General features: G+C 41.8%; 1 protein-coding gene across 2 annotated transcripts in view; it reads left to right on the top strand.

The window, feature by feature from the left end:
* HTR2A (5-hydroxytryptamine receptor 2A) overlaps nt 1–12,415 on the top strand; it is a 33,953-nt gene extending 21,538 nt beyond the window's left edge. For both annotated transcript variants that reach the window (XM_009644784.2, XM_035900367.1), the window contains exon 4: nt 7,521–12,415. In XM_009644784.2, coding sequence (XP_009643079.1) covers nt 7,521–8,320 — 800 coding nt within the window. In that variant the 3' untranslated portion in view covers nt 8,321–12,415. The remainder of the gene's footprint in view (nt 1–7,520) is intronic.
* Nucleotides 12,416–23,315: the final 10,900 nt, after the last annotated feature.

The following is a 23,315-nucleotide window of genomic DNA, read 5'->3' as shown; positions in this document are numbered from 1 at the left end:
CACTTAAAGCCAAGAGCAAAGAAACTGCTTCCTGCTGTTGGATGCTTGCTGCTTCTAGGAAACAGGGCTGCACACACATTTTCTAAGGGAACAGGATTATATCAAAGCAGTAAGCGACTCCATCAGCCATTTCGTCTCATAACTCTCCACCCTGGAGCCCTGGGTTTCTAATCAGTTGGGTCAACAAGGGGCAACTGTCCTTCATTTCTTGCTCTGTCCTCCCTGTAATGCTCCCCTAATTCTGTTTCTATTTAATTTACTAACACAGTCCTACAAATTAATTTGGAGGCACACATCTCTGTTCTTGTAAGAAATAGGCTTCAGGACTGAGGACATACATGAGAAACAAATCAAGAAGACACTGAGGTTTTTCTGATTTTGTTTTTCTAAAGTGCAATAGATGATTTACAGCATATTATTATAAATGATAATTTGCAATAATTTTCTCACATAAAAAGAATTTAATATTTCTCCTACTAGGCTAAATAATAATGTTTCCTTACAGTTTTTCGGAGCTGCCAAGAACAAAGCCATTTCAAAATTCATAGAATAATCCAAGTATTACCTGGCACCCCCTATGTGAAGTTAAATATAAAGTAGTTTTCCTTTCAGTTGTATTAGATAGAACATGTGTGACCAAATAAGTTGTTCCAAGGGAAAGATACAGAAAACCAGCTCTGTGTGTGCCCTTGAATAAAAAACTAAATTTGGCCTATAGACAGTGAGCACAAGTCTGATGGGGAGCGGCTGAGGGAACTGGGGTTGTTCAGCCTGGAGAAGAGGAGGCTGAGGGGAGACCTTATCGCCCTCTACAACTGCCTGACAGGGGGCTGTAGCGAGGTGGGGGTCGGTCTTTTCTCCTAGGTAATGGGCAATAGGATGAGGGGAAATGACTTCAAGTTGCACCAGGGGAGGTTTAGGTTGGACATTAGGAAAAATTTTTCACCAAAAGGGTTGTTAAGCATTGGAATGGGCTGCCCAGGGAAGTGGTCAAGTCACCGTTCCTGGAGGTATTTAAAAGTTGGGTAGACGAGGTGCTTAGGGACACGGTTTAGTGGTGGGATGGCAGGGTTAGGTTAACGGTTGGACTTGATGGACTTAAAGGTCTTTTCCAAACTAAACGATTCTATGATTCTATAAGGAAAATGCCTGGACCTGCTCTGACTTCAGTCCTTGTGAGGACAGCATCTCTGGGATGCAGAAAGGAGATGATGCTCCACCAGCAGTGAAACTCACTTAGCTCTTGAGGAAATCCATCTGAAAGCAAATATTAGGTGGGGATTTGTGAGAGAAAGCTCCTCACCCACTCCTGCCCCCACCAACACGAGTGCCTGCTGCTAGGGAAGAGGTCCATTGCTTGCTTCGCACGTGAGGAGAAAGTCCAGCCTAGGATTTTGGGGACCCTGCCGCACTGACTAGAAAAGGCAGAAGTTTTTTAACATTCATGCTAACTAGATGCAGCCTCAGATGGTGATTCCCAAACCACCCAGAGCTTTTCAACTCCCCTCTCCCCAAGAGGAAATTTCTGCTTCTTCATTGCCACCCATTGCAATGTGGCAGGCGCTATCTGAGTAGCAACAAAACTGTAACATGGAAGGTTTTTCATGACTGAAAATGAGTCAGTTGGGAAATACCATTTTCATGTGCACACAGAAATTAGCTAAGTATTTGCAGGTCTAGAGAAACGATGACTCCCGTAACAGTGAGTGCCGCACACCAAGCGAGACATGGAGCCAGACTGGGCGGCCCTTCTGCGGATGCTTACGTGAAAGCACATAAGCAGCTGTCGCTAAGCTCTGGCTTCTGATGTAAGCCCCAGACATGTTTGCATCCTTGATACTCAGAGGAAGACATAGTCCCCAGTCCCCCTCACAAATGGCTCAATGTGGTTTGTGTTCCTAGAGCAAGCAAACACCCACACAGGGCACCACAGTAGCCCAAAAGAATAAATATTATTTTATGTGGTTATTTCAGTTCAAAATATTGAAAATAATGTAATGGCTGTGTTGCAGCAATTTTTATATGACATGAAACTGAGGGTATGCGTTGTGCTTTGGGAGGTAGCATGTGAGTGTACATGGATGGCTGTTTGTTGTTTGACTGTGTAGATCTACCAAAGGAGGACATTCTCCGAGTACAGAAAGGCATCAGATAGCAGGCATGGACTTTTCTAAAGAAATTAAGACAATATTATCACACTGAGCTGCTTTAAGGAGAGACTGGCCTTCTCCAAGCAGCAATCCCTTCAGAGGTTCCCAGTGTCACAGCCCATCTCTGCAGATGCACATGATCTGGCCCATAACCTCAGTAGGTCTGAATCAATGTGACCATTAAAACTGAGCTGGGGAGACTTTTCTCTTTTTCATGCGAAGGTGAATAAAGGTGCCAAATTTTGCTGAGAAACTGTAACGACATTTCTAAAAAGTATTTCCTATCCCTTGGACATTTATTAAGGCACATAGTAATGCTCATTTGTATTCAAATCGATTTAAATGGATATATATGAGGTGAAAGCATGTGACTGACAGTTTCTGCTTGAAGGAGGCTTCATGGAAGGAACCTTGACTTTATCAGTTCACTCCCCCCTCCTTCTCTTCATCCTAAGTAGCCCAACTGTGCCACCCTGCAGGCATATTGTAAATTCTGGCTTTGATTCATTGATAGTCTCAGCAGCTCAAGGCAGCTGCAAACTCAGTTTACCCATCCAGCTAAAGTGGTTTTACGGCTGCTGTATACCTCTGAAGATTTGCAAGCCAGCAACGTGTTCCACTAAATCAACTTTTGTCAGTTTTACCAGGCTTTTTGAGAGAACAACAAGAAGGATGCTATTGCTTTACTTTTTAACCTTTGGTGTTTTCAAGTGCCTTTTGTCATTCTGAAGCTGTGTCCAAATGCTTAAGGTTTAATGCAGGATTTATTACTCATCTTTATTGTTTGGGTTCTGTTTTGTGGTTTGTTAAAGTCCATAGAGTCTGAAACAGCCACCTGTGTATAAATCAAGCTATATAAACACACCACCTTCTACCAGAGGAACATAATGTTTAGGGTTTGTCCGCAAGGGAAAATGTTCTGATATAAGCAGGAATATCAACTGGAAAAGCAAGTGGCTAATGTACCTCCGGCGCTTGAATGGATGCTCCCATCCTGTGCTGAGTGCTTCCTCGTGCCTCAGCTTAGTTTGATTTGGAAGCAGAGTAAGATAAACCATAAAAAATCTCTCAGGGGTTATCAAGACTTTCTCCAGACTGACCTTGAGCTAGTGGGAGCCATGGACATGGAATGGGCAGGGTGTGGAAGAGCTGTTCTGTTACAGCCCTGCCAGCTTTCCTCCAGATGTACTGTTTATGCATGGTCCATTTCCTAAATACCTGTTTGTCCCCTACCTGGTAGCTCTGTGTGATCCTTTCTTGTGAAGCTGATTTTCTTCTCTTGACGTTTGAATACACAGGCACGCCCCGTGTCTTCTTAAACATCCACAGTCACCAAGAACAGGGAGCTGGAAAGCAAGGGCAATAAAAACAGGAAGAAATCATACATCTGAATCATCAAGGAGAAATACATCAGTCGACTTCGATCTTTAAAGAATTAATTCAGTCAGCTGCAATAATGCTAATACAGCTTAGACCGGGACTTTTTGTTCTCTGTCTACAGGACAAGCTTGATCTTGGCCAAACCTGAGTGATGTGTGGGTGACACTCTTGGCCATGTGTGATGCTTCCTAAAAATCCCATCAAAACAGTGGGCATGGGTTGGACATGGAAGCTCTTTTATTTACAGTTTAAACATGACTTCCTTTGAAGTTGGTTCCCGTGTCCTCACTGGGATTTGCTACCCTCACAAACTGTTTTCCTTTGGGGAGGGGAGGAATACGTTTAGTCTCTGTAGAGATATGAAAAGAGAGAATTGGGCTGGAAGTTAATTTTAATCCATGCAGAAATGCCACAATATCATTTGTGGGATCCCCTGCATCAGCTGAACTGGGGTGTACCCAAAGAGCCATCAGTGTTCTCTGCTACCAAACTATGGTACCTCTGGTGTTTTCAAACTGTATATAGGCCAGTTACCCATGGCTGCAGGGGAAAGATGCCTTGAATCGTCATTCGGAAAAGCTTACACAACTGGCAGTGCCTGCTGCAGCTCTGCTGTGAAGAACACTTTTGCACTTGTTACAGGAATGACATGGAAATGTGGAAACACCAGCTACAGAGCTGAAGCTCATTTCCATTTTTTAAAGCCAGAAACCTGGATTTAGATGCCAGTGTCCAGAAGCTGCTAAGAGCAAAGCAAAGCATGTGGGGAATTGCTGCCCTTGTATTTTGGGTGAGGAGTTGTAACTGACTTTGGCTTTTTTCTTGAAAAAACTTGCAATTACGCTAAAATTTTCCTCTTTCTAAGTGCTGTTGCCTCTACTCCCATGCCTCCTGATGCAGTACGGTCTGTACTAATGAAAGGCATCTTTTTACTCTGTCAATACCATTGTTTATTTTATCTCTGCAGCTCACACTAGGTCTTTGAATGAATTGAAGAAACAGCCCTGCTGTTATCAGTACAGGGCAGAACCGGACGGGAAACTTGTGGTATTGCTCTGACTAGTGCTGCATCTTCATGCAGCTGAAGCATAATGCTGGCAGGCGCTGGGGGCCTTCAGTATCCCTGCAACTCATCCGAAAAAAAGAAAAGGAACTTCAAAGCATTCCCCATTTCCCTGGAGGTGTTTGGCACCCCAGATGACTTGTCCGTGGCTGGGCAATGTGGTTCCTGTAGGTGACCTCTCCCTCCGTGCCGTCGGTCGGACTGACTAGGGTTTTTTTAGGCAGCAGCTTTCCTGGAGTCACTGGAGGTTTCCACCAGCTCGACCCAGGAGCTGCTACAACCTGCATGAATTTGCACCTCACCCACTGGCTTCTCATAGCCCAAATTCAAGCATTTAGGGCTTGTGCAGCAGAAGCAGCAAGGGCAATACTGCAGGCTCTCCACCAGCTTCTGCCCTGGGCAGATAAGAACAGCACTTTTGTAAATTGGCCCAAGGCATTGCCATGACTCAGTTCAAAGCTATGCAGATAAAATAAGCTACAGTGTTGTTAGAAAAATAAAGAGCAGTGGTGTTAGAAAAATAAAGAGCTTTGTAGAAGCTCCAGAAGCACCAGAAGAATGGAACATTTGAAGAGAATAATAGTCTAACATTATTATTACTGTTATTATTATTGTTTTGTACTGTGCCTGGACTCCACAGCCTCACTCTAGGACTGGAGCTGTTATGCTGGGCACTGGATATGTGTGAAATGAAGAGACTTTTAAAAGGCTCCCAGCCCCACCAGAGTGGGAAGAAGGGAAAGGAAGGGAGGTAGAGGGAGGTACCATTGAAATGCTGATATTGAGAGGACGAGTTTCAGGACTCATCTGTGAACCAGTAAGGACATTCTCGGGCACAGGGGGGACAAGGTAGGGCACAGCGTTATTCTCACATCGTAAGAAATTATCCTCTAATTAATTTTTTTTCTTCCTCAGAAGCCAAATACAGCACCTGGGATTTCTGTTCAAAGATGCAAAGGAGACTGAAGCTCCCAGCTTAGGCTAACTTTCCACAGAAGTCAGACTCCTAGCTGCTTTTATCCAAACGGGGCTGCATTATCGCTCCCTGCTTCACAACTCCACTTTTGCTGTCTTCACAGCACATCATCCCTTTTGCTGTCTGAACGTTGCCTCTCTTGGAGAGACAGCATCCATTTGGGGGGGGTGGGGAGAGGGGGAGGAGACAAATCTTGAAAAAAAAAACCCAAAACCAACAACAGAAGAAACAGCTGCTGTTTGATTTTGCTCAGACACTAGCAGCATTTGCAGAATTCCCCGATGAAATGGCTGAGTGGGTTTGGATCAGACGGAGCAGTCCAAGGAGAATGCGCTTCATTACCTGGCCTTGTCGTTCATGACAGGGCAAGGACGCAGCACGTGCTCCGCGGGAAGACAAAGTTTGCGCGGCTGCTGTTGCCTCCGGGGCTGTGCGTTGAGAGGGTGGCCTGTAGCAGCTGGCAATACTGTGAAGGGACTTTTGCAGTCCCGCAGGGTGAAGCCTATCTCAGGCTGCCTCATACTGGTGTCTCTCAGTGCTTAATTTGTCACCATCAGTCCTCTGGCCGTTGCCATGGGAAGTGTTCTTAGCGTTTAGACTGTGTCAACTCTATGGAGATTACACAGAGAAAAGACTCAATGAAAGATTAACTGGAATACTGTGAACAGTTCTGGTCCCCACTATACAAAAAAGATGTGGACAGGCTGGAGGGGGTCCAGAGAAGGGCCACCAAGGTGATCCAAGGACTGGGAAGCCTGACATGTGAGGAAAGGCTGAAAGAGCTGGGTTTGTTCAGCCTTGAGAAAAGGAGGCTCAAAGGGGATGTCATCGCCACGTACCAGTACCTAAGGGGTAGCTACAAGGAAGATGGAGACTCCCTTTTTACGAGGACTCACATGGAGAGGACGAGGGGGAATGGACACAAGTTGCTCTTGGGGAGATTCCGATTGGACACGAGAGGGAAATTTTACACCATGAGAACAGTCAACCATTGGAATAATCTCCCCAGGGAAGCGGTTGACTCCGCCACATTGGACGCTTTTAAGACTCAGCTGAACAGGGTGCTGGGCCATCTTGTCTAGACTGTGCTCTTACCTAGAAAGCTTGGACTAGATGATCCTTGAGGTCCCTTCCAACCTAGGATTCTAGGATTCTATGACTACTCTCAGACCTATGATAAAAATTTATCTTTCCTCCTAAAATCAGTATTTCACAGCCTAGTCAGAAACCAGTACCCAGAACACTTTTAATCCTCTTATGAAAAACAGCCCAAGACCACTCTTAAGCCATCCCAGAAAAGAAAGACATGATATCATCTTGATCGTAGTTGATAAAAGCCTTTGCCAAGGTGGCAGGAACCAAGGAGCAAGTCTGGAGGTCATTACAGTGGACCCAAGATCCAATAAGATAAGGAGTTTTGCTTTTGTTGCTACTAGGTGTCATGGGATACCTAGATGGAAGCAAATGTGTTCTACCTGCGGCTGAGATTTCTTTGAGGGAGAGAGGGAATTCAGATTAGAGCGACTGCAAAATCCTGTGTAACACCAGTGCTGCTGTTCCCCTGCCCTTCTTTTCCAGGATCCTGTAAAGGTGGTGGCAGCACAAATGCCAGAGCCTTGCAGACCAGAGCTTAGCTGCAGAAATTCAACATCTGCAAGACCAATGTTTCACACAGCATCTTTTCTTAGTGTAGTCCCAGTAAAATGTCACAAGAACAGGACTAGCACCCTGATGAGCTGAAATATTTTTCCTCCCCCTGTGTAAATTCAGTTTGCTTTGGGATGTCTATCAATTATGGCTCTATTTGTTAGTGTTCATTTGTGTGCTATAACAATTTATTCTTTGAGAAATTATCTGTGTATACCCAGAAGTGTTTTATTTTTTCTTGGAGATTGGAAATGGTGGGGTTTATTATTGTGTTTAACCTCTTCTTTCTCTAATCCACCTTCAGGTATCTCCATGCCTATACCTGTCTTTGGACTACAAGATGACTCCAAAGTGTTTAAGAAAGGCAGCTGCTTACTTGTGGATGACAATTTTGTCCTAGTAGGCTCTTTTGTGGCATTCTTCATCCCTCTAACCATCATGGTGGTCACCTACTTTTTAACTATCAAGTCGCTGCAGAAGGAAGCTATGCTATGTGTGAATGACATTGGCCCAAAGACCAAGTTTGCTTCATTTAGCTTCCTCCCTCAGAGTTCCCTGTCCTCGGAGAAACTCTTTCAGCGTTCTTTGAACAGAGACATGGCGACTTCTGGGAGGAGAACCATGCAATCCATCAGCAACGAGCAGAAGGCTTCCAAGGTTCTTGGCATTGTCTTCTTTCTGTTTGTTGTGATGTGGTGCCCATTTTTCATCACCAATGTGATGGCTGTTATTTGCAAAGAGTCGTGCAATCAAGAAGTCATTGGAGGACTACTTAACGTATTTGTTTGGATTGGCTACCTTTCTTCGGCTGTCAACCCACTCGTATATACGTTGTTCAATAAAACCTACCGCTCAGCTTTCTCTCGTTACATTCAGTGTCGCTACAAGGAGGAGAAGAAACCTTTTCAGCTGATTTTAGTGAACACTATCCCAGCACTTGCATATAATTCCAGCCAGCTCCAGCTAGCACAAATGAAGAGTTTGAAAAAGGAGGCAAAAATGATGGCTAAGGATTATTCAATGGTCACAATAGGAATACATCATTTGGATGGTACCTCCAAGGGAAGTATCAGCCCAGCGAACGAAAAGGTTAGCGGTGTGTGACAGTCGGCAGCTGCCATGACAACCACCGTGCGTACGCTGAAAATTTCACCTGGCTGTGAGAAGCACTGATAGCTTAGGAAAATCAGCCCTGTTCCAGAGACCCTCCAATAACATCATATACTCCTCATATTATCCTGTGGATGAAAAGCGGGGTTGAAATGGTATCAAATGTGCAATTTTTTTTCATACAGTACTTTGGCTGTTTTAAGCACAGGCTTTATTAAACTTATTTTTTTAATATTCTAAAGGATATATTTCTTAAAGAAAAAAAAAGCAATTTCTGGTATTATAACACGGGCTGTGAAGAAACCCTACGCATTTCCTTTCTCTTTGCAAATGAAAGCTAAGCTGTCCTTTGATGTCCTCGCAGAGTAGGCTGCAGCTAGTTTGTCTTGCTACAATGGAATTTTGTTATCGTTAACTGAATGAGCACTTTAAGGAATTTTAAATAAAATTATGGTTAATTTGCTAATATATATTTAAAATAAATTTTAAAGTCTTAAAGAAAAATCTATTAAAACCTGTATAGATAAATTATATGGACATTTTGGTAGCAGTGTTTTTATGGGTATTTTTTTCTTCTGCGTGACCATTCTGAAATGTTACTTTTCTGCCATTCGTTCTATAGTTCAAATTAGCAGTCTTCAGAGGTAAATTATACTTGAATGATCCTTTTTTTCTACCACCATTTGTAATCTTTATTTCATGTCTTGTACTTTATTGCCATTCAAAAAATTTCATCTGTTCAGCTTAAAACTTGAAAGTGATTTTTTTTCGAAAGTATTTATTGGGCTTGATTCCCCGCTCCTTCCCACTGGTGTTGACAGGGAAATGAAGTGAGAGAAGAGTGGAAAATCAGGCATGACATTGCTAAATAATTTCAGGAACGATTCCACATCCATGCCTCTGTTGGATTCCAACAAAGTCTGATTTAAATAATGTCAGTGGAAGTTTTGCATGAGTAAAGCCTTCAGTAAAAGGCTGCAGAAAATCCTCTCTCATCATTTCTCTTTGGTTAAAAAGGCCATTATGAAGATGTCCTTCTGATTTTGTTTTAAGGCTTGTAAAGCCGGAATTATTAGAAAACTGTTAGTTGGTCAAAATTGTTTTCCCTGGTTTCACTGTTTTGCTGTTATGGTAGATTGCTCAGGAACGGTAGGTAGCTTGCACTATTAGGACTCAGCCTTAATGAAATTTATATGGGCAAACAGGGCCCACTTGAAAAATAACAGGACTTATAAGCAGCACTGTATTTCACCTGCACAGCTCCAAGGGCAGAATACGTTACATAAAGAACATCAGATACACTGCTTGACAGAAATGCCTAGTCATGAACTGTTTCCTTTCGGGCATCACAGACAATTTCACTGCAGCCAGTGGGACTCTGCTGGAGAGCAGAAATAGAAATGTTGCATCCACCTGCAAAACCTAAAGCCAAGCATTTGATTCATTCCATGAATTTTGCAGCCATAACCATCAGAAGCAGGATGTTTTCCAGTTTCAGATCCTGTCCACTCTGAAAAAACCCACTGCTTACCCAGAAGCCAAACTCCAATGCCTTCATCAGTCCTTCCCTTGAAGTTGTTCAGTTTTCACAGACCAATTAAATTTCCACTAAGGCAATGAAAGAGAGAGACACAGAGAAACTTAACCTCATTCTAGCCTGCCAGCTGTGGGTCTTTGGAAGAGGAAGACATTTAGCTTAACATACTGATCTGTGGTAGGAGAGGACTTAAAACTTGGCTGGGTCTTTGGCTGATTTCCAAGAAACTGCTTTTATTGTTCTCTTGCCAGTATGATAAGTAAATCTGCCAGTTTTAGGAGCTCTGCATGCGTGTGGCGACACTGACTCACTCCACAGCCCTTGGCCTCCAGGCCTGGGTCAAACTGTCATGCTGTAGCTCTGTGGCAGTGATGCCATGCATGTCATCCATCAGCTCATGGCCATTAATGGTTTTCCCCCCAAAACTGGGAATTTAGGATCACCTGCTAAATCCCATAGTATAAATGCTGTGCTCACCAAGGTGGTTTATATGGTCGCTCTGGCTCTGGGTGCGCTCGATATCCACAACCAAACTGAACAGCTTCAGCAGAAGGACAAATGAACTCACTGCTCCCACGTCCCTATGCACACCCCACTCCCGCACAGCCCTGCACGAGGGGTGTGAGTCTTCACCTCCACACAGGCACAGAAGGGATTCCAGGGGAAATCTGCTAAATGTAGCTGAGCATGAGGACCACTGCAGTAGTAGGAGGGAGCAGTGACTTTCCACTGTTTCCTGACCAATTTGATATAGACCCTAAATCAGGGGGTTTGAGCTAAGGACAACAGCCAGCTCTTATCACAGAGGCCAGCCAGGCAAGTGTTGGCACTGATGGAGCACAAGTGGTCCAGGACATCCCATGAAACAGGGTATTCAGATACCTCCTGGTGTCCAGATATCTCCACTCTGCAACTGGAGTGATGGTTTTGAGGATTCGCCCTTGGGAAGGGGCACCCCAGGGAAGAAGGAGGCAGTAATAAAACCAAAGGTCTTTTGTGAGTAGAGGTCAGAGGCTCAGGAGCTGGCACCAAACCAGATTGCCTTCACATGATGAATGCTGGCACAGGATCGAAGGACTCTAACCCTGCGTAGGAGGGGAAACAAAACACCGGTGCTTCCACCAGTGGAGGGAATTGCCATGTTTTGTGCAATTTGTGCCCATCTTGAGGCAAGCATCTCTGGCCTTGCAAGAGAAAGAAGCAAGCAGGATGGACAGCTTGGGTCCTATTGCCCATTTGTGCCAGGGAGCAGAGCCAGCCTGCAAACTGTACGATGCATATGGCACCCTGCACTTCTCCGAAGCTCAATTCCTCCCAAAACTCCAGAGGGTCCGGCTGCCAGTCTGCGCAGTCTCCTTCACCAGCTTGCGCTTGATAAACTGTTACTGAGCATTTAGCGTTCACTGCTTATGCTCTCTGCTTGCCGCCTGCATTTCACCCACGTGGCAGAGCAAATCGCATCCCCCTCCTCGTTTCTCTTCATTTCACCTTCTGTTCCTCTTTCACAATGTCAAATTGCTCAGGTTGCAAATACTGACGGGGAATGTTTCACTACAAACAGAGAGGGTCTCAATTACTTGCTTGATGTTTCATTAGAAGTTGACTCCGAACAATTTTTTTTTCCAGCTTATTAAAATAAAACCCATGTTTTGGACCTAAGAGACTTGACAGCGTTTCTTTAATTGACAGCTGGAGGTAACAACACTTATTTTTTGCTTAGAAGCAGGGATATCAGATGCCTGACATTTTAATTCTGCAAGCACTCAGATAGGTGGTTTTATTGAGTGATCAGCAGATTTTGCCTAAGAAGCCTCTCAAAGCCAAGAATGCGCAGCAGATAAAGACCAGTATCTCCAGCTCTTTATGGACATCGTTGACAGTTTAGCGAGGCCTGATTCTGCCACCTTGCACCAAAATGTTAATAGATTTTTGTGTGGTTTGCCTTAGTGAGGATGCCAGAGTCAGCGTCTGAATTTGTTCTACCCACCAGGCCAGATCTGCGGGAGGTCGTTCATCAGTAGATAGCAATTAATAGAGTCATTATACTGCAGACAGATGACAAAGCTCAGCCGTTTTAAACCAGAATTTATAGCACTGGCCCCATGCTTGGGATGAACACTACTGTTTATTATGACTGGCTTCAGAGCAACACTTCCATCTTGCGAAAACATGTGAGCGTTTTCATTATGCATCAGACTGGAATGGAAACTTTTGTAATTTTCCAAGCAAAAAAAAAAAGACGACATTCACACAGACAAGCTCACAGGTTAGGGCCTTCCCCTACCTTATGGGAAACCTTACAGGAAAAGCATGCTGAGTCAGTCTGTCACATCTGCATCCAAAAACCCCGGGTTGTCTGAAAAAATGTTTCAATCAACAATTTTTCAAGTAGATCGACATTTTATTACTGTTAAGACTGCATCTGAAAAATGTCCAAAGACATGAAGCTCACCATGTATCTCCTAAGCTGGTGTGCATCCTTTATACACTTCAGGGTAAAAAAATCCTATGTATCTATCCCATCCCGCCAACCATGCACTGTACCTATGTAATTATTGCCAGATGGTGAGATGCATTCTATTTTGAATACCTATATGTTTGCTTATGTAAATACATAGAGAAAAACGTTTGCTGTATTTTGTAATGTTAATGTAAAATGGTGTTCCAATGCTTTATTGTTTTGTCAGATCCCACTGCTAGTAAAGCAGATTAAAACATTTAAATGCCATCAGTTGTTTTATAAACTGGAAGTTTGTCTTACGTAGTTATTTCGGTTTGGTTTAATTTCTCCCATACATATTCACAGTACAGTGTCGGCTGAAGGCTAAAGTAATTTTAAATACCTTGCTGGACAAAGAGAAAGAGCATGTTACAGAATTTAACTATCTCGGTAAACTATGTCCAAAACGAGCCATTGCAATCACTCTCTTTTTCCAAGGACAGCTGTTCTTCTGCTGAAAATGTATACTCTTTGGATAAGTACATATAGCTTAAAACATTTCAGTCTCAGAAACAATGTACTTGCAATAGTAATAAGCCAATTAAATTAATTTCACTAAGAAGTAGCACTATAAGATTAAAATTAATAAGCAGCATAAATAAATAGCATTGCACCGTTGCACAGACATAAATAACACCTGAGTCACAGAACCACAGTGCCATCTATGGGTAGCATTTCCTTTCACAACGAGTATTAAAATAAGAAAACAAAATGGATTTTGTTACCTTTTAACTTCTCTATCTTCAAACCAAACCAAATTTATTCCTCCAACTGATCTGACAGCATACACTCTTGTTTACAATTGCAAGGCGTATCAAAGTAGTACAGCTGTTAATAAGAAGTCCCCTCAAAACCTTGCTGTAATCTTAAGGGTTCATCAAGCTTTATAATGTGTAGAGAAAAGCACACAAAGGCGTATTTTTCAGAAGTTATCAAATGAAGAGAAACACTGTTTTAGCTACAAACCTGTGAGGCACCATAGGGTGAAATGTGCTAGATAAGATCCCTGAATTGAAAATCCACTCCACTTTATCTTTGTAGTAGCAGACTACTGCACATAGGCTCCAGGGTATCATAATTTCTTGCGTTCTTTGGAAAACTCCTTGCCAGATTTGACATACTTTGCACTGATCACTGAAAGAGAATATATTTAGCTTATCCATCTGGCACTTCAAGCAGTAAAAGCAAAGATATTTGGAAAAGAAGATATTTGGTCTTCAGATTTATAGTATAATTTTCTGAGGACACTCCTTGAAATAATGGCAAAAGGGTCTTTGGAAATTTTATGTGAAGCAGTGAAGTTCTTTGATATACCTGCAGCTTTGGCATGTGAGACTTGGCAAATAGGCACAGCAATTCAAAAGCCTCCTTGACTGAATCTTATTATGTTTGATGTAATTTAATCCCAGACCTACCATGTAATCTGACCCTGAAAATAGTTCTAACAATGGTTCTGAAAACCATAATTAATTATGTCCAAAGTTATGTAACTACACAAAAGCTTAACATTTTTCAGTCAGATTGAAATCTTCATTTTAGGATAAAGAAAAGCTGATAATCGCAGAAGTTTTATTCAAATTCGGTGTGTCAGTCTACACGTGTAAAGTTACTCATATTCTTAGTGTCTGCAGGACATCAGTTGGGAGTAACTGCATCTAAATTGCTTGGGTTATATCACTGTGTAACCAGTAAAAAGCCATGCAAAATAGGTGATGGTTATAGTTGTGTTAATATTTTAACTACCAAATTTTATCAGAATGGAAAATTAAAAACTAATGCAAACAAACAATTTTAGGTGGTCATGGAGAAAAATTAGAGGTCATCATGGCCAGGCACTGTAATTTTTCAAGTGCTGGACTTGTTTGGGTTTTATCTAAAATGTGCAAGGTAATATATTTTAAATATGACTACTTTGCCACCCTGGGTGTGAACAGAGTGTGCAGAGAATCAGACCTCAGATCTTTCCTTAAGAGATCTTAATATATAAGCAGAAAAAAGAAAAAAAAAATTTAAATGTGTTCACACTGAGGACTCTTGGGAATGATCCTATGTCAGCAGACTTCCTTATGATTATGTGTCAGAAGATTTTCCTCAAATAAATTGTCAGTAAAAAGATAATGAAACAAAAAAACATACACAGGTTATGTAATGGACATAAACCAACCTATGGATGTATTCTCTGAAGGGAGCCAGCATGTATGTACATCACCACGGTCCCTCATGAAAGGCTCAAGAGACACAAACCACAAGTTAAGACAGAAGGTCCTTCCATGGTGAAAGAACCCCTGGGAGACAGGAAGCAGGCAAGACAGAATAATCAGTCTTCACTATGGAGGCAGGACACCAGTGAGTCCTACGGGGGCCTCTAGGAAAAAAAAAATATATCAAAAGTGACAGCATGCATAGCGGAGAAATGATTGCAAAGCCTACATGATATTCTGTGATGGCTCTGGAAATGACAGGTGAAATCCAAAGTAGAGAAAGTAATGTGATGTATTTTTTGGGGAAAAAAATTAATTCTAGCGCTACGTACAGAATAATATGCTCTAAACTGACCATTACTACCTGGGAATGAGAACTTTGTGTTATGGTACTGTGAAAAAAATTATCAGCAGTAGTTAAAAAAAGTATTTGAGGATAACTGTAAAGGACACAGAGAAGAGCGAGAAGGACTATCAGAATTGTCGGATGGCTTCCATACAGGTAAATATCTTAACTATAGAAGTACTCTTAAAAGATTGGGGAAATTCATGAAGCCAAAGAGAGCTCTTTAGCATAGAGATGACACACATTTCTAGCCAGAGAACTGGAGGGATCTCAGACTGCTAGATGTTAGGGGGTGCTCTCTGGAGCTGCTTGCCAAATGCTTGTGCTCTTCCTTCTACCAGTTTGTGCTACAGCTCATCTTCAAAACAGGGTGTTGGGCTGAATGGACCTTTGGTCTGCACTACTACAGCTGCTCTTCTCTCAGATTTCAAATGAAAAAGTGATCTGTATATTAATTTAATTAAGCAATTCCCCATTTTTCTGTTCCTGCTCTTCCATAAATATTTCTGCAAGTGTATCTACAATTGACCTAAAAAATCTCAAGGAGTTAATTTGTAAATTCTTAGGTCACAATTCACTGACAATACAAATATTAGTATTTTGCAAGTTCACTGCTATAAGTGTTCTGTAGCAACAGAAAAGATTGCTAGTCTGAAAATCCTTAAGCACTTCTTGATTGCTCTCAGGAACCCAGTAATAAAAATTATATTCATGCAACCACACAACTGCCGCAGGAAATGGAAGCAAAGAAAACAGTAGTTAACATGTTGGTTGCTGAGTTTCCAAGCAAATTTACAACACGCTTGTTTTGTAAAGTCTCTGCTGCTGAATAATATGAAATGACAAAGATGTTTGGGTGATTCCTACCTCTTTGCAGAAAAAGCAAAAGGGGTGCCAGCTGAAAACCTCATTTTTCATTGAGTCATTTAGGCTGGGAACTGCTAGGGGTCTGCTAGTTAGGTGGCCAGGTCTAAGGCAGTTGACCCAGCTCCTAAAGGCAATGGAGAAAGAGAGGCAGACTAAAATGAGTATTTAAGGCAGCTGGAAAGAATCACCCTTTGGAATTGCCTTCTGGAGAAAATCCCAGCCTTCAAATCCCACAAGTATAAAATAGCTTCACTCACAAGTACCATCAGCTATAACGTAGCCACGTAACATTGCTTTTCAAAATTAAATACTTGGGGCTGATGGGGCTAAGGCTAAACCTGAAGATGTGGTATGGGGGATACATTTCCCACTGCAATAGGACTAATAACAGTCACATTTGGGGTCCTTGAGGGAGAACACAGACTATTTGCTGAAGGTGTCTTTTGAGCAATAATCACCTGGAAGAACGTGAGAAGATTGAACTGTGCCATCTTCTGATCTGCCCAAGAAGAGGGTGGCTGATGGAAGAGGAGCACACTGTACCATTTTAAGTGAGGTTTCACCTTACAGACTTATAACTAAGGAAAAAAAGGGGGTAAGAGAAACATGTTAAAGAGATTACTGCAGTCACTGTCAGACTACCTTCATATTTATTTATCCTTACAATTCTTTTGAGGAAAAGGCAACTTTCTGCTGGGACCTAATTGCTGATGGGCAACTGAGGTCCAGTGAGATAACACCAGCAAAAGAAGCCATTCAGTGAACCAGGAGCAGAACCCAGAACTTAAAACACATGGGTGAGGGTCCCCTCCCTGTAAGCCTCTACTTGCCAATGCTGAGAGAACAGAGATTTCCAGAGGACAACTGGGAATCTGCAGTTCTTATGGACACATGAAAAAAAAATTCCTAGCAATGCAGTTGGGAGTGGTGTGTTTGAAATGAGTCAGGTCTGCTTACTTCGAGGAACCAGCAAATGTAGGAAGCAAAAGCAGTTTATAAAGGCACCTTCTGAGCTGAATTATGGCAGTCGTGAGACCCTGAATGACCCAAAGACAGACGGATTATCCCAAAGTTCCTCTCTGATGCCTCCCATGAGAAAGAAATGGTAGTCATTTGAGAAGCAGCACACAGGGGGCTTAAAATTAATCCAAGGCAGGATATCTGCTTCAGAAACCAGCTTGTGAAAGAGATGGGACTATTCAGGGTCAAATGAAGGTGGAAAAATCTTAGGTTTTAGAAGCAAACTAGTCCAACAGATACTCCACTGAAGTATTTTGAATTGCTGCATATAACTGTAATATAATTATCTGGTTTTTTTTCTTAGTTATATATCTCAGATTGCACTCTTCTCACCATCCAGGTCATTAATAAAGACGCTAAACAGTCTTGTCCCTTGTATCGATCCCTGAGGGGTGTCACTCTGCCAGCTGGACTTTGTACTGCTGATCAATACCCTCTGAGCCCAGCAACCCAGCCAATTTTCCACCCACCTTATTGTCCACTAATCAAGCCCATATTTCACCAATCTCGCTAGAAGAAGACAAGGAGACTAAGAGAAGCTGTTGCAAAGCCCTTGCTAAAGGCAAGGTGTACAAATTCCACTGTTCTTGCTTTGTCCACTGAAGCAGCCTTCTCATCAGAAGGCACTTAGGCTGGTCAGGTGTGCTGTGCTCTTGGTAAATTCATGCTGGCTACTCCCAATCACCTCCGTGTTCTTTGTCTACCTGGAAATGGTTTCCAGGAGGATTTGTTCCATTACTTTCCCAGGGATGGTGGTAAGGCTGACCTGCCTTTAGTTTGCTTGATCCTCCTTCGTGCCCTTCTTGAAGGTGGGAGTCACATCTACCTTTTCCCAAGCATCAGTAAGATCTTCTGGATTGTCCTGACCTTTTAAACATGACAGAAAATGGCCTTGCAATGACACTGGCCAGTTCTCTCAGCACCATCTAATGCATCCCACCTGGTCCCATAGGCTTGTGCACATCCACAAGTTAAGTGCTCCCAAACATTGTCCTCTGTTCTGGCTAATACTCACCTGCCAGGCCAACTTCAGCAGTGAAAACTGAGGCAATAAAAAAGCCACTGAGTACCTCATTCTTTTCCATGTTCCTTGTCAGTAGCTCCCCTGCTTCATTGAGCAGTGGGCCCACATTTTCCTTAGCCTTCCTTTGCCTGTCAATGTACATAAAGAAACCTTTCTTGTTGCCCTTCACATCACTTCTAGTTCTAGTCCCAGCTGAGCTTTGGCTTTCCTAACTCCATCCTTGCAAGCTTTAGAGATGTTTCTCTATTCTCCCCAGGTAGCCCATCCCTGCTTCTACTTTCTGTAGGCTTCTTTTTTGCATTTGGCACAGTCAGGAGTCTTTTCTTCATCTGTGCTCAATTTTCTGCAAAGTGAATGGACTGTTCTTGCACTTTAAGGAGGTTGTCCTTGAAGATCAGCCAGCTTTCCTGGGCTCTCGTTTGCCTGCCAGGGTAGTCTCCCGTTGGATTCTGCCAATAACCATTATTTGCTGTCCTGAAGATCAAGGTTGTGACTCCATTTGGTTTGCTCACTTTTAGACACTAATTATAACTAAATAATTCCACATACTAGTGAGTGAAAACTTGTTCCCTTCAAGGTTTTTTTCTCTTCTGTGATTTCAATTACTCAGCCTGGATTAAATTAAATGAGGACATTCAGAAAACCACTATCTTTTGTTAAAATTCAGGTCAATCAAGTTTTTTGCTATTTCTCTTGGGGGCATCTACTTTTACTTTTTCATCTTAAATGATGTTTGGAACCTTCTGACTCTTTCATTGCCTCTACTTTCCCTAGAAAACATACATATTATTGAAATAAATGTTCTTCCCACTGGGGATCTCATCAGTTGTTCCAAAAGCCATCTAGGCATGTTACTGTACTCAGTCTTTGACAGCAATAAAAAACTGCCTTTTCCTCAGCATTTCTAGAAGCTATGCTCTTTATAATAATCTTTTAAATAAAGAGCAGGCACAAGCTCATGTATTGTAATTTCGCATGACTCTCTGTCTTACTTCATTATAGATAATAGATTTAAATAGTCCTCACAAGAAGAGTTTATGATATACAACTTAAAGCTTCTTTCTGATATTTTGACCCTAAATTTGACAAATGAGTGGCCTGAATTGGACCCCAAGACCAAGAAAGCAAGCCCACTGTGCTTGTGTTACTTCCAGGCTCATGTAGGGATCAAGAAATCTTACGAATGCCAGCTGGTGTTGCTGTTCTTAACTTATTCTCTCAGACCTAAAGAAAAGCCTTTCCCCCAGGGAAAGACAACCATAAGCCTAAACAAATAGCATTTATGTTTCCTTCTCTCCTTGGGGCTCCTATTAATAAGGCAAGTCCTAATGTCCTACTAAATTATTTATCAGCTGAAATGGAATTTAAATTTGTGCTTTGGCACTCTCTAAATCAGATCTTAACTATTGCATTCCTGTCAGCCAATATCTTTCTTTAGCTGCAATTATACCTCAAGTTTTACTTGGATATCTGAATTAAAAATATCAACTTCAAAGGCTCAGTAAATCCAACATGAGTAATTTTAAATGGTATTTGAAAAAATTTCTCAAACAAGCAGACTCTTTGTAAGTTCAAAATTAATCTGTACTAGAAAGAAATAGAAAACAAAAGACATAGTACAAATATGTGCAGTCAATTTACTATAAAAAAGCAAGACTGCCTCATTTTTAATTGTAAAGCATTAAGAGGAAAATATTTTCTGTCACAATTATCAGACACACATTCCTCATTGGATTTAGTATCACTTGTAATGTGTGCTTAATTTTTCATTTTTCTGAAATGATAAGAAAGTATTATTACTAATATTTCCTACTCATGTTTCTGTAATAAAAGAAGCATGGTTGTTTTTTTTTTCCCCCTGGAGAAGTTTTCAGTGCTTTAACTGCTCCAGAGGCAAAGAATTCTTTCAAAGGACATTTTTCCTAATTTCTTATCAAAAATGGTTTATTTCTGCAGCTGCAAATTTTCTGTGTATATATTTCCCATAGTCTCTCTGCAAAGAGGATTCATGAATATGCCCAACCTCATAGCAGCTCAGAGCTATTGAGGCCATTCCAGATCACCAGTGCAGTGCTGCAGAAACACCAATACAAGACATGGCCAAATTAAAGAGAAGCCAGGTGATCTATACTGATATTCAGAATGATAAAAGACAACTGCTGATCTAGAAATCATCTCTGGCCACAGAAGAGATTGTGTAATTTGACCAAAGACAAATTCACAAAGCTGCTGAGGGAAACTTCTCCATTTGCTAATCTGTTTAACTGGATTAGGTTCTTATTACAGACTGCGTGCTTTTTCCTATAGAATTAGAAAACTTGTAAAGAACACAAAAAGAGGAGACAGCTAGCATTGACACCACTGTAACTTGCATTACAGTGCAACCAAGACCAATGGGCAATGCTGTTTCCCAAAAAGACCTACGGATTCAGGTGACACACTAAGTCTCTAAGGAACAAAAAGGAAATAATGAAAGCACGAAATGGAGCAAAGAAAAAAAAAACTCAGTGTAGGCAAATAAAATAAGTGAGGGCATGTAGTTGCTAGCCTCTGGGGTTTTGTTGGCTAAGAAGCACCTTGGGCAAGTTGTGGAAAAAGTAAAGAACTACTTTGAAAGGACAGCAGTTAATGACATGACAAGTTGCACCCAGGTAAAATCTGGAAGGAAAGAAAAGAAAAGAAACTTTGGAAGATCTAACCTCCATCAAAGACAAAAGCTAAGACAGATGGATGTGGTAAAGAAGGGGAAATAGAAAAATAAATCAATAACAATGAAGCGGCAGAAAATTCTCCTTCTCTGTGTGTAAAGTTTCTCCCTTGAAAAGCTAAAGACTTGAAGCAAATTGTGTCAATACAGTTAGCATGACTGAGGGATAATACTGTTACCAGCCACATATGTTGCTTGGAAATGACCATAGCATGGTATAAGACAGTTTAAGACCATTTAGACAAATATGACATTAGAATCATAAATGACTAGATTATGAACAATTACTGTAAAAAACACTGGAAAAGTTCTTTATGGAAAAGAACAACATACAAATAATCTCCTGGCGAAGTAGTGAGTGAAGTGTGAATTCAGTGCTCTGAATAACCAAAGTGAAGATAAGATCACATACAAAAAGTTGAGAAAAAATGACTGAAAAGCTCTAGCAGGAGGTGGAATCCACAGCTATTAGGTAGAAGAGGTTAGCAACTACCATCCTTAATTCAGACTACCGCAACGAAAACATTGGAAAAGTGTGTACCCAGATGCGTGGCTGAGGGAAGGACCGTACTTACTGAAAAGGAAATGGGAAAGGAAGAATTTGGTACTATCAGCTTAAGACATACAGCTTGCTTGCCTACAGCGTGGCAGTTTCTTGCCAGAAGCTTTATTGAAAATGTTTTTGAGTAGGTTGAAGCTAATGGTATGTTTCCCCAACCACAGAATGGATGGTGAAAATGTGGTGAAAAGACAAAAACCCTTCTTACAGAATACAAAGCCATTCTTTCAGACGCCAAAAGAAATGCTAGGTAGATGATGTGAAATCATATCTCACCACTGGATTAGATCAGCGGTAAAATGGTCGAAAGTACTGCTTGCGTAGGGGCAACATACAGAAAGTATGTTGGAGAAGTATCTGTTGTACTTGGAACACAACAATGAAGTAATACGTAAGGCAAGAGTACATAAGCCAAGAGATTTTCCAAAGTGAGTACCTGTCATTCTTTTCTTTTAACATCCTTGTTTTACTGGTTGCCCTCCTGCACCATATAAGGAGAAGCCATTTAATGGTGAAGGACAGGAAGCCCATTTCACATCTGGTTTTTTATAGATAATCTGAAATGATATGCAGAATGATACCAAAATGAATTCACTGGTGACAGCTGCAGACACTGTCTCAAAGGATACAGAAATGGCATTAAGGTTAAACAAATGTGAATAACCAAAGATACTGAAAAGATCTACACCACAGCACAGAAGAGCCTGCACCAGCTTGGCCTCCTCCACCTTACACTGACCTCACCACTATCCCAGCATGTTTTCCACTTCACACATTCTTACACACAACACACACTCAGCTGTGTGCCAGGAGAACAGCCCTCTGGAGAGCTGCAACACAGCTCTCACATTATTTACCTATGCATTTGCTTCAGTCATTTTTGACTGAAAAGAGGTGCAAAATAATGCTTGCATCTTGACGTCATGGAGACATGGGGAGGCCAGGTAAACTCATCAGGCAGACTGCCAGTTTGATCCTTCTGAATATACCACTCTGAAATGGAAGCAAATTGGACAGAGGTTATCTAAGGGACTTGGACAGGAAGCCCAGGAACACACCAAAACCTTACCAGCATCAGTGCTGAAATAGGCAGGTTTTACACTGACAAGAGAGAAATAGCTAAAACCATTTGTAGATACCATGGAAAATGAGATGTGTGTAATGACAGCTTGACTATATATACAGGAGAGAAAACAGACTGGCTGAAGTTTAATCAAATAAACTGACTGGGCAATATCTTGCTAGTGATAGTAAGACATTAAGACAGCTACAAAATGCACACAGAGATGGAAGGAACAACCTGAAGTGTTTGAGAAATACGAGTGAAGAAACACACTTTAATTTGCTTAAACTAAACCTTCCAAAAGAAAAAGTGAGCTACGAGGGTTTAAACAGCGCAGAAACAATTTGTACCAGCTACATCCAAGTAGAGAGACAGGATAGGAAAGCTGCTCTGGAAGGCAGGATGGGTGGCCCAGGTCCACGGTCTGGCAGCCACGGTCCGAACAGATGTGCTGGTGAAAGAGTAGAAAGTAAGGCGGGGATAAAGTTGTCGGTACTGTGCCTTGCTAGAATTAGGGATGAAAAACAGAAAGGAATTATTGTCACATCAGCAAAGTAACAGATGCTCAGACTGCAAAGCGTTATGGGCAAAAATCGTTGCTGCTAACGCAGTACATGCTAGGAGACTAAAAAGAAGGAGAGTGCTTTGCTGAGGACATGTTTTTGGCATCGGATGGGCATGTTTAATCGCAAATTTAAAAAAAAAAAAAAGAAGACCCTTTAACAGCAGTGAGAAGAATTTGGGTTATGAGTCAGAAGAAAGAATCGCCAAATATCATCTTTCCTTTATGATCTCACCAGAGAGCTGTCATGACAAAAATTACCTAGACTAGAATCTGGTTTTATTATAAAACAAGGCGCCTGTCAGGTGGCAGCTGAAATAGCTGAAATACCGAGGAGAGGTACACCATTGATGTACACACTTAATGATGCCATGGTCCAATTTCAGGCCGCTTCAGCAACTTTTTTCCTCTTGCAGTTTTGGTGGTTGAGGAAAAATAACACTCACAGGAATACTTGCTGCTTCGCGTAGCCCGCTACCACCAGATTTCCTGGATTAACCTTTTATTTCTTTCTTCATTTTACAGTTCAAGGTTTTCTTCTTCAGCGCTGGGAAGGTGGCCCCTGCAGCACTGGGGCCGGAAGGCGCCAAGGCCGCCCAGCCG

The sequence above is a fragment of the Egretta garzetta genome, unplaced genomic scaffold, assembly GCF_000687185.1.
Source record: "Egretta garzetta isolate BGI_Z169 unplaced genomic scaffold, ASM68718v1 scaffold268, whole genome shotgun sequence".
NCBI classification, from domain to species: Eukaryota; Metazoa; Chordata; class Aves; order Pelecaniformes; family Ardeidae; genus Egretta; species Egretta garzetta.
The sequence above is the reverse complement of the archived record's forward strand: the minus strand, read 5'-3'. Positions and strand labels throughout refer to the sequence as shown.